General features: G+C 33.8%; 1 protein-coding gene across 6 annotated transcripts in view; it reads right to left on the reverse strand.

Moving 5' to 3' along the window:
- Positions 1-17,492, reverse strand: part of LOC145969278 (latrophilin Cirl) — a 421,116-nt gene that overhangs the window by 24,086 nt on the left and 379,538 nt on the right. For all 6 annotated transcript variants that reach the window (XM_083095267.1, XM_083095268.1, XM_083095266.1 and 3 more), the window contains 4 exons: positions 5,691-5,797; positions 3,572-3,758; positions 3,054-3,232; positions 1,543-2,184 (listed from right to left, as the gene is read on the reverse strand). In XM_083095267.1, coding sequence (XP_082951393.1) covers positions 1,543-2,184; positions 3,054-3,232; positions 3,572-3,758; positions 5,691-5,797 — 1,115 coding nt within the window. The remainder of the gene's footprint in view (positions 1-1,542; positions 2,185-3,053; positions 3,233-3,571; positions 3,759-5,690; positions 5,798-17,492) is intronic.

A 17,492-nucleotide genomic window follows, 5' to 3' on the forward strand; every position in this document is an offset into this window, starting at 1 on the left:
TTCTAGTCGTAAATTCGCGGAAGACGCGAATTAAATTACGACAGTACAGCGGTTTTCAAACTTGCACACAGTAAATATTCATTTTAAGTATACTAAACATTTTACCTTTTTTCACACAAATAAATATATAATAAATTAATTAATTAAAATAAACTTGCTGGTGAAGATTGAAATATTTTGTTGTGTTTTATAAATAGAGTAAAATATATCATTTTGATACATTTTTATATAAATGTAATTTTAAAATATAATTTTTTTTTAAATTTTAAACATAAAAGCTATTATAACATTAATTAAATACGAAGATGCATATGTTACAAGTTGAAAACCCCTGCAGAAAGAAATTAATTTTCTTATTTTCTTTGACTTTTATTTCTGCGATCGAATAAAATTAAAAGGGACAGATTAATAAGATAATTTAATTAAAAATTTAATTTAAATATTCGTAAAAGAATTTAATTGTCGAAAAAAGTGCGATAGTTCTAATACTGCATTTTGTCGCGAAGTAAACGATTAAAAAATGATCACGGTATTAATCAATGACGCTGCCAGGAAGAAGGATTTATGCGATTTCGATTTTTCTTCTCGAAAAGAGGACGTTACATGGCATCCGACCGGCTGTCGCTCATCATCTTTCCCCCATCTTTCTCCACCACTTTTTGCCCTTCGCCGCGTTATGCAGTTTATCAAGTGTGCATCTGATGACGCTATGATGCACGTACATTGCGGCTCAATCAAGCAGCGACGCACTTCCGGGAAGTAAATCAAGTCTCTCTCGTAATTCTACCGCTATTTTGTAATAATAATAGCGCGCGCCCGCCCCATACTTGCCGGATTATGACGTAATCCGGGCGGGTACCGGAGAATTACGATGGATTCAGATCTGTATTTTATCTATACCGAAGATTACCGGGTGTTAGATACGCGAGCGATATAAATCATCCGAATACTCGCGATGAATGCCGAAGGCATATGGAAAGTACGCGTTCGTTGACTCTTAAAATGCTGGAACGAAAATGGCTATTCCAGAGGGATAACAATTTTACTTCAAGATAAATTACACAATTACATAAATTCTATGTTGTAAGGCTGACAAAAAATATATAGTCAAAATTGTTATTCAAGTTAAATCACTCTCTTTCATCTCTCTCAAGTTTAATATTAATGATTTCTCAAGTAAATTTATAGCCTCATATACTATAAGATATATAATTGTTTTTTAAAATAATATTATGTATTTTTTTTATATTTTGAATTTATGTGTTTGATAAAATATAAGAAGCTTAGATAAAAATATTTTTCTTTAGATTCGAATCGCTATTTTACATAACAAATAAAACCAAACGTGATTTCAAGATTAAGTTCTACAATTATCTAGAGGAGGGAGCATTCGTGAGACAGGCTATAAAGAAAAATAATAACCTAATAAAGAAGATATTGAGGTTCTTAATGTCCTCCCTCCCTACTAGCATAGAAGGATATAATAAATGTATATTTTGTAAATTGCTGCAGCAATTACTAATCATCATTAGCGGTACTCACGTATGTTTTTGCCCTCGTGTATGACGGTCTTATCGTGCCCGAGTGTGTCGGCCAATAAGAAGGCGTTCTCCTCAAGACCGATCAGCAGCGACGTGGCGACCCTCATCTGCTCCTGATGACTGAGATCTTTCCAGGACGCCATTTGCGCCTTGTCGAGTAGATTGCTGCCGGTCCTCACTACGCCCTGCAACAGCTCCGTGACGCTGACCACCCTCTGACTCAGATCCTGATAATTCTTTACGTCCAGCGCCATCTTCTCGGCCATGTTTTTGATGATCTTGGTGGTGATCATCATGTCACCGCCGTACAAACCACGGCTGTTGTTGGTCACCTGCGAGAGCTCTCTGCTGATGCCCAAGATCACGTCGCCGTCCGTCACTCGATTCTCCAGCGTGGTTAGCCAGACGGACCGACACTCGCTCAAGTCTGGAGTATCGCGATGCCAAAAGGCAGACTCACCGCGGGCGAGACATCGCCATCTGGCTAAACCATTGGCACCACCAGGACAGCTTTGCACGGCTACGTCGCCGGCCCTGGTCGTGTTCCAGGACAAGTTCCTGGCTGCCATCGGGGGACACACCTGTCTACCGTAATCGTACCACTGACCATTCGAGCTGGACTCTGGATACAACGTACTAGGTACTGTAACAATAGCGGTTACGGTTCGGTCAGTTTCGTCATCTTAAATGGCTATCTCAGACTATAACGACTATAGTTAACGGCATGGCGTTAATGTGATATCGGCGTCACGACGTCCTCGGGGATGCAGCTCGGTGCGCAACGACGCTCGGAAATGGAATTTCGGTTCTCTCCGGGGGGATCTTAATGCTTCGTCGCGATTGGAGCAGAAATACGCCGTTTAGCTCGACAATTTATAGACAACGGAAATGTATTCACGTATTGAGAGAGAGATAAAAGTAAAAAAGTAAAAAAGAAAGAAATAAAGTAGATAATAGCGATCCGTCTCTAGACACTGTTATGATTATACCAGCTGTTATGACTCATAATCTTGGTCATCTATCATGCTTATGGCGTGTTGTCTGATACTAGCGGTTTATTCTCAAAGTCAATTCATAGATTCGTAGATCCATAACCGGAATGTCGGATATAGCTTGTGTAAAGATGTTATAGCAGTTATCACACAAGGTCCAAATATAATTAATTAATTGACAATTTAAAGAAAAACAAAGACTCCATAACATCTCAGATTGTCAGAAAAAACCTTGTTGTATAAGTATAATAAAATTATAAATCAATTTTTCCAAATATATATTTGTTTCTTAACGAAAATTTTACTTTTAAAATATTACCGTTAAAGTTCGTTGCAAGTAAATAAATATATTAAAACGAGAGTAATTAATGTCATATTAATACACACATTTTATATTTTTACATATAAAATATTCCTTTTTTCTTTTTCAAAAAATGTTTAATTCAAGGGGTATCAATATTATTATTTGAAATGACACATTATTATATAATGTTTCCCAAGAAGGAAAGGAGATACTTACCGGTGGTCCTTCGACTGGTTCTCCAGGGAGCGAAGGTGGATGTTGTCGTAGCTTGAGTGGTCTCAGGTATAATCGGCGTCATTGCCGGGCCATTTGCCGGAGGACCGTTCGCAGGAGGTATTAAGTCCTGGTCCTCTTCGTCGACCTCAATGTCGGCGAAGGACCTTGTTGACGTAGGGCTGAAAATGAAAGAGGCTCTTGAAAAGGAGGGGGAGGGAGCGCTCCTCTTCTCCTCATATACAAACTTTATGACAACCATATAGATTGCGCTTGATATAAATTAATGGTGTGAAAAAAATATTTATTCCCTAATAATGTGCGATCGAATGAAATTAATGACCGATACGCAAGACAAATCTATTTTTTCGTTCACTGTATTTATGTACACATGTGAGATATATAATATTCGATAATAACAAAATAAATATATAAATATGATTTTAAATTAAAGCTCGAATTTTCCGGTTTTTAATCTATCAAGCGGCGCATATTTATGACTGTTTATGTAGCACACTAACCTCGCCGGCGTTGTTATAGGCATCGCCGGGGTGGACGGCGCCGGTGGCTGCTGCGGGGGCTGTTGCGCTGTCGGTACCGTAATCCTCGAGGGAGGCCTGACGGTCGGCTTAGCGGTACTCCAGACGCTCGGCTGCGAAGTTATGACCCATGGCGGACTCGGCCGAGACGTCGTCGTGGTGGTGGCTGCTGCAAATGTGTTTCGTCGAGATCGAACTTAATGAGGATGGAAAGATCGGTGCGAAGAAACTACTTTCGTAGAGAAGCGGAGAATCGGGGAGCTCGTCTACGAGCTTATCGGAATAGGAGACTGAGTATAATTAAGAAGAAAAGTGATTTCAGGGGTGCGGGATATTTAAGGCTTTCGAGAGGTCTCCGACTCAGGAATATCAAACTTGCCCCTCTTCTCTCTCTCTTTCTCTCTCTATCTTTCCACATTTCCCTCCCTCTTAGATTAATACGATGGGGAGCTTATCTTCCTCGTCGAATTTATATCGGATTCTGGTTAATCATTTGATAGAGTTTGAATGAACTGTCTGTACTTTGCGTATATTCCCGATAGGGACTGAAGGGAATGAGATATCCGCGGCTCGGAGATATCGAGATACTCTCGTCTCTGTTTTTCTTGGCTCGCTACGGTGGGAAGAGCTTATCCGCTGTATCGGATTTATATCGGATTCTTGTTAATCGTAATCATTCGATAAAGCTTGAGTAAATCTCCTTTTGCGAAGAGCAGATATGAATATGGTAAATACAATAATATTGGAATTTTATATTAAAATATTTGATGCACTTTACTGATCAAGAAATTTTTGCGCACTAAATTAAATTTTTTTGATAAGATGAAAAATAAAACAATGTTAACAAAATAAAAATATATGTATACAAAAATAATCACGTTTACATAGACACAATACTTTTTGACTTCGAAGTATATCTTATTAAAAGGAATATTATTATTTAAAAGGAATATTATTATTTAAAAGAAATATTATTAAATATATGTAATATCAATATTACTGAATATTTTTATTAAAATTATTTTGTTTATAAAAAAATCTATCATTATTCCTTCAATATCAAAGACAGAGAACATAAAAAACCGATTTTTTTGAGAAATATCCTCGGATATCGAGTTTTATAATCATTAAACGAACGCGATAAATGAAAATTTAAAAAATTTCCATGGATTATTATTTTACATATAATCCGAGAAGCATTTCGCAAAGATAAGAGATTTTAAAATGTTAAAAAATAGAGATGGAGAGAAAGAGACAGAGTACAAAATTAGATTATACGGCTTAATAACGCGAGTATAATTGAGAAGAAAATCTTCAATCCAATATAGCTATAATATATTAATCTTAAAATATGGAAAATAGTTCGTATATTTTGACACACTATCTAGAAATTGCCTTTATCCGAAAAAGTTAGCGATAAGATAAAATATCGGGTGCACCAATATTCGTCGCGTCTAAAACTAAAATAATATATATACGTTCACATATGTGAGTCAAAGAGAGAAGAGAAGTTGATTTTATCTCTCTTAATGCATTGGGAGATATTAAGAGATTTGGCAATTTGAGGATATATATTGGTATCGTGAAGCTTATATTTAATCTATTGAATCTTCGAGATCCGATATATAAAACGAATGATATATAAAAATCGTTACATAAAAAGGAATAGAGAGGATTGAAAGGATTTAGATATTGTTATTGAAAAATATCGATATCTTAAATTAAAACAATGTATTAAAACAATATTAAAAAAAAAAACAACTTAATATATATTTCTTCAATTAAATCAACAACAGTATCGGTAATCATTTTAATGTTGAAATTTAGAAACAAGAGAGAATAAATAATAAATACTATAAAAATAGAGAAATTAAAACAAGAATATTCAAAATATATTCTTAAAATTAATTCTTAAAAAAATTACTTTGCTTCAGAAGAAAAAAAGTTTTTTCTAAAATATTTCTCTGCTTTTCTCTTTAATCTTTCTTCTTGAAATAATGTTAATAATTTACAATCTTTCTGAAATTTTCGATAAAGTTCAATAATTATTATATAGCTAAGAGGATTAAAGCTAATGTAAAAGTGGAAAAGTTTTACTTACCAGACACACACCGATAGTGCGCTTCGAGATATTTGTGTGTGTTCGGACAAGGATCGCCGAATTGCAGCGTGGACGCAACGATGCTGCAATTTTGCTGTTCGTTGCACCTGGATGGGGATTCGACTCGCGTTTAACAAAATGACCATGGTACACTCTTACCACGTGTACCGCCATGGATCTCGTTTCTTTCATCTCTTCGATATAGGTGGGAAATGAGAGCAATGCTCCCAAGGAGAGACTTTTTCGTCGAAGTTTATCTATTCCATTCGCGTTGTTTACAATATTAATAATTATATAATATATTCTAAATGAATTTTTAATTGAGAGAAATTGATTAAATTCTTATTGGCGTAATTTTGATTTTTAATTGAAAATTAAAAATGTGAGTCGTAGAATTTTATGTCTCTTTCGATCAGAAGAGAACATATTCTTACTCTGGTATTTTTCAATTAAATAATTACGTATGATATAGAAAGTAAATCAATCACATAAAATTACAAAATAATAAAAAAATCAAATTAACTAATAAATTAAAGTAATGTAACTTTTTCAAACATCAAATAAAATTATAAGATAACAAGAATAAAATAAAAAACGAATTAATTACAAAAAAGGTTCAAAACTGCATCCTTTTTTAACATCGATGATCAATTCAGAAGAGCAAAAAAATACTTTGCTCCTCAAAATTATGAAGCTTTTCCGCAGCATCTTGAACGAGAGACGAATCCCTTGAAATTTCTCGGGTAAATTCGCGATCGCGAAAATGTCAAAATAAAAAAAAAACATGTGAACCAACCTAAACACTGGTAGTGAGCCTCGATGTACTTTCCGGTCCCAGGACAAGGATCTTCCTCGAAAACGTCGCTGCGCACGTCCACCGAGCAGGATTTACGATGATTGCACCTGCAATCGTCACGTGTGCGAAAACGTCACCCAGCGGAACGACTTTATAGCAATTTCCAAATTCTTCGCGGAATCACCAACTGAGAATCAGATGAACACGACTCTCGCGCATTTTGGTGTCTCGGTCTCGTCACTGACATTGCATAAGTATAACTCGAGAATCTCGTTCAATATTTTATATTTTATTTAATAATAAAAATTCAAAATTTTGTATCACGAATCTAGTAATGTACGAAATTTCAAGAAATGATGACAATTGAAAGAAATCTTTTCTACTTTTATAAAATTCGTAAATAATAGATTTAATATCAATTTTATCAAATTTGAAAACTAAATTTAATTCATTTATTAAACATTCCTTATAATATTCACCCTTTGTGCGATTAATTGATACACATAAAATAAACTCTATTCTCCTTAGAAAAATTCGCGAATGCCTTTAGCAATTTTTGTTCGAGGAATAAAAGCGATTTGTTAGTATCACTGCAATTTTGAAACGAAAACTTGACCCATTTGCTGAGCTTCGTTGGATCCGTTATATCACGATTGTTCTCGTGTGCGTGTTAATGTGTGACAATAGAACAATGGGTTAGTAATGACACGTTCGAAACAGTTTCAGGTATAAGCACAAGTTAAGCGCTCAAGGTAAGATAGGCGAGGACTCTAGTCCCAAATCCCGACAAAGGGACACGATGTATGTGCACGAGAAAGTGTCTAGAAGTGTGTTCAGACTCGAATTACAGTCGCTCATAATATACATATATCCCCCGGTATATATACAAAGATTAACCACATGCAGAGAGAATATACCAAGTTGAATATAGACAAATTATCGTGCAGTTCGCGTTTGCGTCACGAATTTATTTAGTTTCGCTTCTTTATTATTCTTCTTTTTCTCGTGGCTTATTCGAAGTTTGCTCGCGCTAACTGAGAAAATAATTATGGCGAGTTTTATTTTATTGCGAGAAAGCAAATTTTTTTTTTCGCAGACGCGAAATTTTCGCGACGCTTTGAAGGACAGAAAGCGGAAACGGCTCGTCCACTCATCGTTAGGTCGCGGAATTATTTTCTTCCGGAAGAATCTCGGCAATTCGCCACCGTTCTCGTTACGACTATGGGACTTGAAAATATTTAGTTCGCAGTATTGTAGTAATAAACTTTCCGCCTCGCCGGATTGTCGAGCACGCTCGACGTGGCTCCGCTGCGTTGAGGATTTTATCGTTGGTGAATTTTCAAAGAGGGACTCTTCCGGAAATTTTCCTCGCAAAGTACGATAGAAATAGAGAGTATCTCATCTCGAAACAATCGAGGTCTTCCATTTATATCGCGAATATTTTTCTTCGATCTAAATTCCACGATTCTCGAAAAATGTGTGTTAATACGCCTTAAAAAATAGAGGCTCAAAAATAATTTACTTTACCATAATAAATATAAATATAAAGCGTTCTCTGATCTCTCTCACTTTCCTTCAATGAATTTTATGCGATTAAATACATTATGTCACATTTTATATGCTTAATGTAAAAACAAAAAATATTATTATTAAACTTTTACAAATAGTTTAAATTAAATGAGAATAGATTAAATGAGAAATTATAATTATTTAAATATATAATTATGTACAATGTTCATTCGTGAATATACATATATGCAAAAATTAAAAAAATATCTTACATTAAAAATATATAGAAATAATTAAAAATATATAGAAATATAATTTAGAATAAGATTTACGCAAAAGAGTCGAAAAAAAACATTAGAGAAAGAAACATTAGAGAGCATTGAAAGAAGCGTCGAAGAATAACAATTACAAGATAGATCGCGTATACCGCGTACATTTAAAATTGGCGCGAACCGCCTACGTCACGTCTGCCATGTTTACGCGTCATCAGTCGCAGCAATTTTCACGCCAGTGGACGGAGCGTCGTATGTCATAATTAAACGGAAATGTCGAGTGCAATGTATTTTATATTTGTGAGTGTATTTTATATTTGTATATGTCGAGAAGCATCGGAGGATTGTCACGACAGATTATCAGCTGTTCTTCATATTCGGTGAGTGAACTAACTCCAATTTAGTCTAATTCAATTGTATTATCGAATATATTGCGCGTCATATTGTGCGCGAACTCTATCCAACCTAGAGGCAAAGAAATATCCTCTCGTTCCAAATTTCCGATTTTAAAACAGACATGGAATTTCGTTAAATTTTATTTGAGATGCTAAAGAAAGAACGAAAAATTTAGAGACATCATAGATAATTTTTATTAGCATTCTCCAAATGTACATTCGAAAAAGACTGTTAAATTTTTTATCACTGTTACAATTTCTGCAAAAATAAAGAGCATTGTTAAATTTTAATGACCCTTATTTGCTCTCGTTCTCAGAATATTTCGGGAAAATTCTCTTTAGCTCTGATGATATTTCGGTCTTCGGAGCATTATCTGCCGCTTGTTATCCCGGGATTGAGTTTTTGCGAGGCTTTGCATATGCCAAGTGTGCTAACTCGAAATTCGATAAAATGTCACGCGACTGCCATGTCATATAACATGGTGTAATTCCGAAATCCCTGGGTAGCGGAAAATTTACAGGTACCTCGCGACGACAGATGCGCGAGTTATTTCGTCGGAAGAATTATCGGAGAATTAATCAGTGGTCGCGATAAACGGACAAACGGAATGACAAAATTCTTATCATGCTGCAAAAATCGCGTGGTGTCGATATATTGTCATAGTTTAAGCAAAGAGTATCGACAGACGCGAAGTCCCTCGCTTTCGATGTAATCGGTTCTTGCTCGAAATTAGTTACAATTTTGATTTATTACGGTAATATATTCTGTCACCAATAATAGTTACCAAACTATAGTATTTTGCTGCTATTTTATTGATGTAAAATGACTCTGTAATATTTATGTTTATTTCGTCTGTTTGCATTTAACTCGGCGAATCGGTGCCAATGACAAGAAAAAGATTGACAGCGAAATGCAATACTAAATGCGATTAAAGCCGCAATGATAAATATATTTATGTTATACTCACGGTTTATTAATTATGCATCGAGCGATGCTGCATTATGTCGTTGTAATTATTCATACGATTCGCATAATAGTTCCCGATATCGCGATGGAAATGTGGCCGCATCGGAGGTGTTTCTCTCATCGACAACCGAAATTACAGTGTAACCAATTATAACGCACTGACGCTTTTATTTGTTCAGCAAAACTCGTCAATGAACTATCATTTTCAATACTAAATGATAACATTCGTTTCTCGTAATCGAATTTCTAGCACGTGATAATAATATTCATTACTCATTAATTTGTTGTTTTGAATCGAATATCTATCTTTAAACGCGCAAGTGAAATAAGTCAATTTTGCCGACAATCATTTGATTATTATTTCTGTTAGATGATTGTCGAAGATATTGTGAGTCTCAGTTAATATTTTATCTACATTTATATGTATGTATGTATATTTGATATTTTAACTACATTTTCCAATTTTATTCTAAACTGTAATTCAATTCTAGTTTAAAAAAAAAATTAATAAATATATGATTAATTTCATAGAAATGATTTTATTTAAAAAAAACTATAATAAATATATAATTAATTTCATAGAAATAATTTTATTTCTGCAAAATTAAATACTGATTTATAGATGGAAAATGTTTTTACTTATGATAGAAATTAGGAATTTTAAATATTTATTAAGATTTATCTCTATATATGCTAATAATTAATATTGAAATACTTTCACATATTTTTTTAATCTGTCAAAAAAGAAAATTTTTTTTAATATGATATCAAACAATTTCAAAATGCTTGAAACAAAGAAAGATTTCTTAAGATTCTTTTATTATAAATAACGATATTTAAATTAAGAGTTCACACATATAATATAGAAATCTTGTTACTCATGCAATTTGTAACTTTTGTGACTGTATTATATTATTGAAAAGCAACCTAGAGATATAACATTTCCTCAAAATAAAGTAACACAATTTTTAATTCCACAAATCTGGTGTGTGTTATATATAATACATATATCGATTTTTATCTTACTATCGTACACCCTTCTGATTTCATCCCCGTTCGGCTTGCACGGCAAAATATAACGAGGGTAAACGTAATTTCAGATGGGTAAACTACGAACGAACACGAAAAATCACCATTTCGCGGATGTTACGTCGTTTATTATTAAGATAGACTCTCTTCCTCCACGATTCCCCGCCCAGTTCCCTTTGTCTTTCTTTTTTCAAACATATTCGTCGGTAGTCCTACTATAATAATCGATTCGATAATGATTCAGCCCTTCTTCCCGCAGTACTCGTTGTTAAATATCGACTTGACAAGAGGTTTCACGGTGCGTTTATTATTCCCTTTGTTGCTCCATCACATTTTTAGTCGCGCTAATAAAAATTTTAAGTTGCGTAAAATAGATATCCAATCTCTATTCGTATAATTTTTGCATGTTATATTTTTCATAAGAAATCACAGGAATAAAAGCATTTTATTTTTATTAATTCTGTTCAAGCTAAATTATCTCTTATTATCATAACGAAGTATCCAATATTGACGCGACGAGTCTATTTATAATCAATGTGAAAAAATTTAATTCAGTAAATTTTTTATTTTCGATTGATCGGTGCTATTTTATAAATACTAAGCACTTTAAAAATATCCTTCCAGTGGCTAAAATTGTCAAATCTATTCTAGATAAATACTCGCGTTTATGGCAAGGAATGGATTAATCGCATAATCCGCGAATAAAAGCTCGGTCGCATAAGCGGAGCTTAAAAGCGCCTGGCAGGTCGCCGGTAATCCTCGCGATTTAACGAGGCGCGTGTTTACAAACTGTGTCGTATTGTATATCTATGTGCATCTTGCGGGATGCGACTCGCTTCGCGTACTTCGTGCCCCACCAGTAAGAAACTTGTCGTCCCGTAAGCGAGCCACGAAACACTCCGACGGGAGAGCCTCGTAAACTGCAATCGTGTGCATCGCGCGTGGTCTAAACTGTATGGAGCGCAAAACGGTGCCATTAGAACGTCCCTTAAAACGACGCTTTCGGTATCGCGACTACGTGACGGACATAACTCGCGAGTGAAAAGTTTCGTCACGTCGCGATTCTGGGAGAGAACAAATTCGTAGATCCGCGTGACCTAAAAACAGCTACAAATTTTTGCCAACAAAAATTTTCGTTCGTCTCACGTTTGCATAAATTTTAAAAAGCGCAAGAATTCGGAATTTAAAAGCGTTTTGCGATATTACGATTTGGAGAGATTTCGTCAGCTGTTTATTAAATTATAACGATATTTGCTTTGCATGCAATCGTTGCAGAATTTCGACTGGATTAAAAAAGACGTCGCGAGAACGCGCGCTTCCTGGAGATTAAATTTCCGATCCCTTAATCAATAAAATCCAGCCATTAATCGCCAGGTTCACGTATAACGCGAACGAAAGAACGCGATCTCATGCGGTAACGCGAGCCGGCGCGACGCCTACTATACGATATTGAGCAGAAAAGGGAAGCCCAAGAGTTTTCCGTTTCAGGCCAGACACGCGGACGAGAAGGAGTGCGACCGAGTCGAGTGACTTTAATCGTCGTAGGAATGTCTTTGTGTTAGCGAAACCTCTCCGTGACTGGCGCGGATTTCGAAAGGATGCACCGCGCTGAAACTTGACGATAGTGTATAGCGGGTAAACAAAAAAGAAAAGAACGAAAACCGGGAATGGGTGGGTGAGAAATGTCGGAAGAATAAAAACGAGAAAACTATTGGGCGTTTACTTTAGAGCGCTTATATAAGCATTACAAAATCGCGACACGAGTCAAGATGCTATCGATATTTCGGATTTTATACAGAGTTACAGAGGATATTTCACGCAAATTATTCATAATAATCTCTCATAAATTATTGCTGCATCTAATGACGATGAAAATATCTAGTAACGAAATAATGTAATTATTTAATTTCCGTTTGAACTAAATTATCGGCCACATTGCTTTCGATATTTTTATATAGAACGGATATTTAAAATGTTCAACACTGCGAGCTCTATTCAAAAATATGACTGCTGAGAAAGTATCGATTTAAGATTTATTATGAAATAATGAATTTAATTTTTAATTTAATTTGATCGTGTGTCTCGTCTTCTTTCCCGTTTATAATACTCGTATTAAACGTTATCGATATCTTTTGTCTGACCGAAAATTGCAAGTAGGTTTCACTTTGAGAGTAATCACCGGGTTTGCGAGCGCGGAAAAAGAGCGGATCGGAAGAGAACGAGAGTGGCGATCAAGCGAAGCACAAACACGATCGGCGATGCGCGCCTGCTGAAATTGGAAATTAATCGGTTTTGCGTTGTTCGCGAGGGTGTATTTCTCGTATGCGAGAATATACCGGCATTTCGCCGGACGAGCGAGCGAACGGTGCTGGCTTCGTTCATTTACGCTTCGATAAATCGAAGCGCCCGGACGCGATTTCGTCGCCGGACCTGCCTGGCGATTTTCGGTGTTTTTAGCGTTTAACGTACGAGTATGCGCGCTTCGTTCGTTCGCGCCAGAATAAATCGAAACGCGATCGTTCGCTCGACCTGCCTCTACCAACCGATTTTTAGTGTTTTCGATGTTTAACATCCTCGCGCGCGTCGATGGCTCGTAGATAGCTCTATTTCGTACGCAAAACCTGACACGATCGATGTCACAGTCAAGCGGATGAAGATTATAGCGATTTTATCACAATTTTCAAAGCGCGCCACGTAGTATCAATATTTGTGCAGAATCGTAAAAAAATGCTTGAGATAGCAATTTTTAAATACGCATCTCGATAAGCAAATTGATCTCAAATTCAATGAAAGGTATTTCTTTTTAAGAAAGTACAGTTGATCATGGATACGCTATATATTATTCAATCCCCTTTTTCTCCAATAATGATCAATTAAAAAATCTCAATTTATCCAATAATAATAATCAACGTATAATTTAAATTATATTTTCTATATAAAACTTCTCAATTTTCAAGAATTAAATTGAAATTATTTACTCACTCATAGATATAAATTTTGATCGTCATAAAATTAAATCACGATATAAGTTACAAAAGTTTAAATAATATTTTTCTCTCATTTATATAAATTAATGTCTTATTTGTTTAAGATATTACTAAGAGAATAAAACGCATGTGTAGGAGTTGAATTGCATAGCAAAAATTGAATATCTCTTTCATGATGTAATAAATATTTCTTTCATTATATAATAAATAATCCATCGTGTATTTGATAAAGATTTATATTTTATAGATATTTATATCATAAAAATTGATAGCAATTGCGAACATAAAAGCGGACGAAAATGCCGACGAAAAAGCCTCTTTCCCTAGCAGGAATTTCCCGCAGAACAATTCCTTTAGTAGACGAGATTCTGCACGGGTTTACATAACGGGTAGTCAAAAAGAAGGGCGAAAAGACACAACACAGGAGCATTTCTCCTTGGCATTCCGGGCAGCAAGAGAAAAAGGAAGGATCCATGGCAGCACACGTTTTTTCTGTCTTATACATACATATATATGTATATTTTCTAAATAAGACAAAGCTTTTACACGTGTATCTATTATAGTAGATGTGCGCAGAGAAATCTTGGTACAAATTTGCAAAAACAAATCCCAAATTTAAAGCGAAAAAGATTCTAAGAAACTCGTAGAAATGTTCCACGCATTAACTAAAAATATTTAATTGCAACTGTCGATGATAATATAATGTAACAAAAATTGAACAAAATTAAAAAAAAACATAATATATAAATATAAAATGCAAATCGTGACAAGATTTCTCTTTCGCATATATGCAGTACTCGGTACAGCCACGCTCGTGTATTTAAATAAAAAATCGAAGCATCTAGAAATTAACATTTTTATCACGATGCTTGATAAAGAAAATGTATATTGTACCGAACTCGTAAATTGGCCGACGAGAACGATACAATAACTCGCGCGAATAACACGTATGTGACTGTACCGAGTAGAGAGAGTGGAAAAAACACCGTTTCCTCTTTCATTTCAATAAGATAATCGTTCATTATATAAAAAGTGATATAAGTCAAATTTTAAAAATAAGTGCCTCTAAATGATATTAATTAATTCTTTTGTATCCAAATTTTTAAATAAGCTTTTAAATCATAACTTTATATTACATCACATAAAATGACCCGATGCAGCATGAAAAATGGATAATATAATCATTTTGTTAAATTTTATAATTATTATAATATCATTCAAAAAATGATAAAGATTAATTTAAGAAAACGAAAAAAAAATCATATAAAATAAAAAAAGTTTCTTCAAAATCTCATTATTATGTTTACGCAATCTTCAGTTACTTCAATTAATGAAAATTATTTTATTTTAAAACAATATATCAATTTTCTGAAAGATTTTCAAAATTGTAACTAATATCACTTTCGAGATTTGAGAACGATTCGTATCTTAAATATTATTATATACTGGTTGCATGCAATTACGGTAATCGACTATATGATAGAACAAGATGGAGCAAGAATATCAAACTTTTCATATTGCATAATCGAATACAACAATTTCGAAAATATTTACTTGCACATTTAATGCAAGTATATTATCCCTTTCATACTAGGATTTGTCCATTATCTTCAATCTCGCTCAAATTCTATCAGTGTTGTTTTGAAACACCTTGTATAAACATATCAATATATCATAACGGAACATTCAATTTGTTACGATAAAATATTAAAAGAAAACATTACTCTTCATTTCTCCCTCTTTCTATATCTACTCTTTTCTCAGATTTCTTTCCTCCTCTGATTCCTGTGAATTACAAGCAGCAACATAACGACGAGTAAAACATTCATTGAACTTCTACGTACTCGTAATTGGAATACTTTTAAGTATCTAACTGGGTACTCTCTCTTCTTCCTTCGTTCCTTCTTACTGTACAATATCTTATTCTCTTAATCCACTAGAGGATTAAAAGACTTTTGTAAAGACAATTTGAGAACATAAGTATATACACACGCACGTGTATGCAAGATGTGAACTAAATGTGACAAATGTGTCGTTTGATCTTTTATTTTAATGATTATGAAAGAAATTTTTTTCGCGTTTATAGTGATAAACGGCGAGTCAATAAGGCTAATTTTCTTTACATACAAGAGATGTTGTCCGAATTATATATCTTTCTTTCTCTTTTTAAATAAATAAAGTTTCAAATTTAATCGTTCTTAAAATTAATGGCTTTTTATTATATTAATATAAAAGGGAGCTTTTCTGTCTTATTATGAAAATAAAATTTTCACATTTAGGAATATATTAATAATCATTAATCGAAAGATTAACGATCTTTCATTTAAATAAATAATAACTTTAAGAATTAGTAATTAATCAGAACATCTCCCAACAATAAGAATAACAATATCAATTCGCTCATCGCTTGTTACTATGAAAGTTTTCCGAGAGATATTTTCGGGGTCTTTAGAAATACGAGAGATACTGAGAATAGCGATATTTATTACGCTACTCTCTACCGAAGCAGACGGTAACGAGAGCAGGCGAGATATATTGTGAAAACTTGTAGAAAGATACATTAAAGAAGGGACTCTAAGTTGGAAAAGAGTGAATAGGATAAGAAAGGACTTAGTCGTTAACGAGGGAGGGTTCGTAAAATTAAAGCGAGAGAAAAAAAACGTACATGAGTAACAAATCGTAGGAAACTTTAACATGATTGAAATCCACGCTTGCACTTGGATTAATCTTCCTAATGTGTTATCATGTATTTCAAAAAGTTCAATTTTAATATCTATATATATTATTTGAGATGTGTTAGGTTTTATGCATACAACTAATATTTAAAAAATATTTATTAAATATATACATATATATGTGTTATCTTTTATACATAAAATATTAATAAATCAATAATAACGTTAATATTAAAAAGAGCAATTAAATGAAATATGGATTGCGATAGATTGTGAAACATATAAAAATTCGTAATCGGTACTTGCAATTTTAGATTATTATCACGATAGTTGACACAAATCATGATCGACCGAGATAATAAATTTAATCTGTCTCGCATCTCATTAGTTGCAAACAAGAGGGAATAGCAAAACTGATCGATAGGGAAGACTGGATGAGACTGACAAGCGAAGAAATAGAAAATGGAAGAGAGATAAAAAGATAGGAATTGCGGGACACCGAAAAAAGAAAACCGCTGCGAAACTTTGTTCGCTGTTTCGACCGTGAATGCTTTTAAACGAAATGACGACCCAGCCAATTTGTCCTAACGTGATTATCGGTAGAATTTTCTGAGATTGCAATTAGATTAGGTTAAATACAGTCGCGACAGCTTCCACACTAAATAAAAATCAATCACAAGCGTTTAGGAACTTTAGCGAATTTTCCTCTAAAGAATTCAGACGAAAAATAAAAAAGAAATTAAAAATTAAAACTACACCTTTTATTTACAAGTTTCAATGATGAGGTAATACTTTATGATATATCTCTGTGTATAAAAGAAAATTTATTGCATATCGATTTCACATAAAATGGTTAAAATATCAATTTGTGTGCCAAGCATATATTTAAATCATCTGATACTAATAAGAAATCGAAGTTGTAGCAATTATCAAAAATTTTATAGCTAATAAAAGATAATAAAAGATTCTTGCACATGTTTATTATTTACTTGTTCATTGATTTATTGATTCCTATAACTATTTGAAATTGAAGTACAAACACATTTTCCAATTCGAGAAAGCTAAAAAAAACAATGAGCTTTGTCAATAAAGTATAATTATGTTTTCCATTAAATAAAATTGCAAGAAAGCTAATTCCGTGTAAAACAATTATAGTGTTTGTATGATGGCGC

This window comes from Camponotus vicinus, unplaced genomic scaffold (assembly GCF_025532165.1).
Source record: "Camponotus vicinus isolate PSW18456_S1 unplaced genomic scaffold, iyCamVici1.0 SCAF_3, whole genome shotgun sequence".
Taxonomy (NCBI): Eukaryota; Metazoa; Arthropoda; class Insecta; order Hymenoptera; family Formicidae; genus Camponotus; species Camponotus vicinus.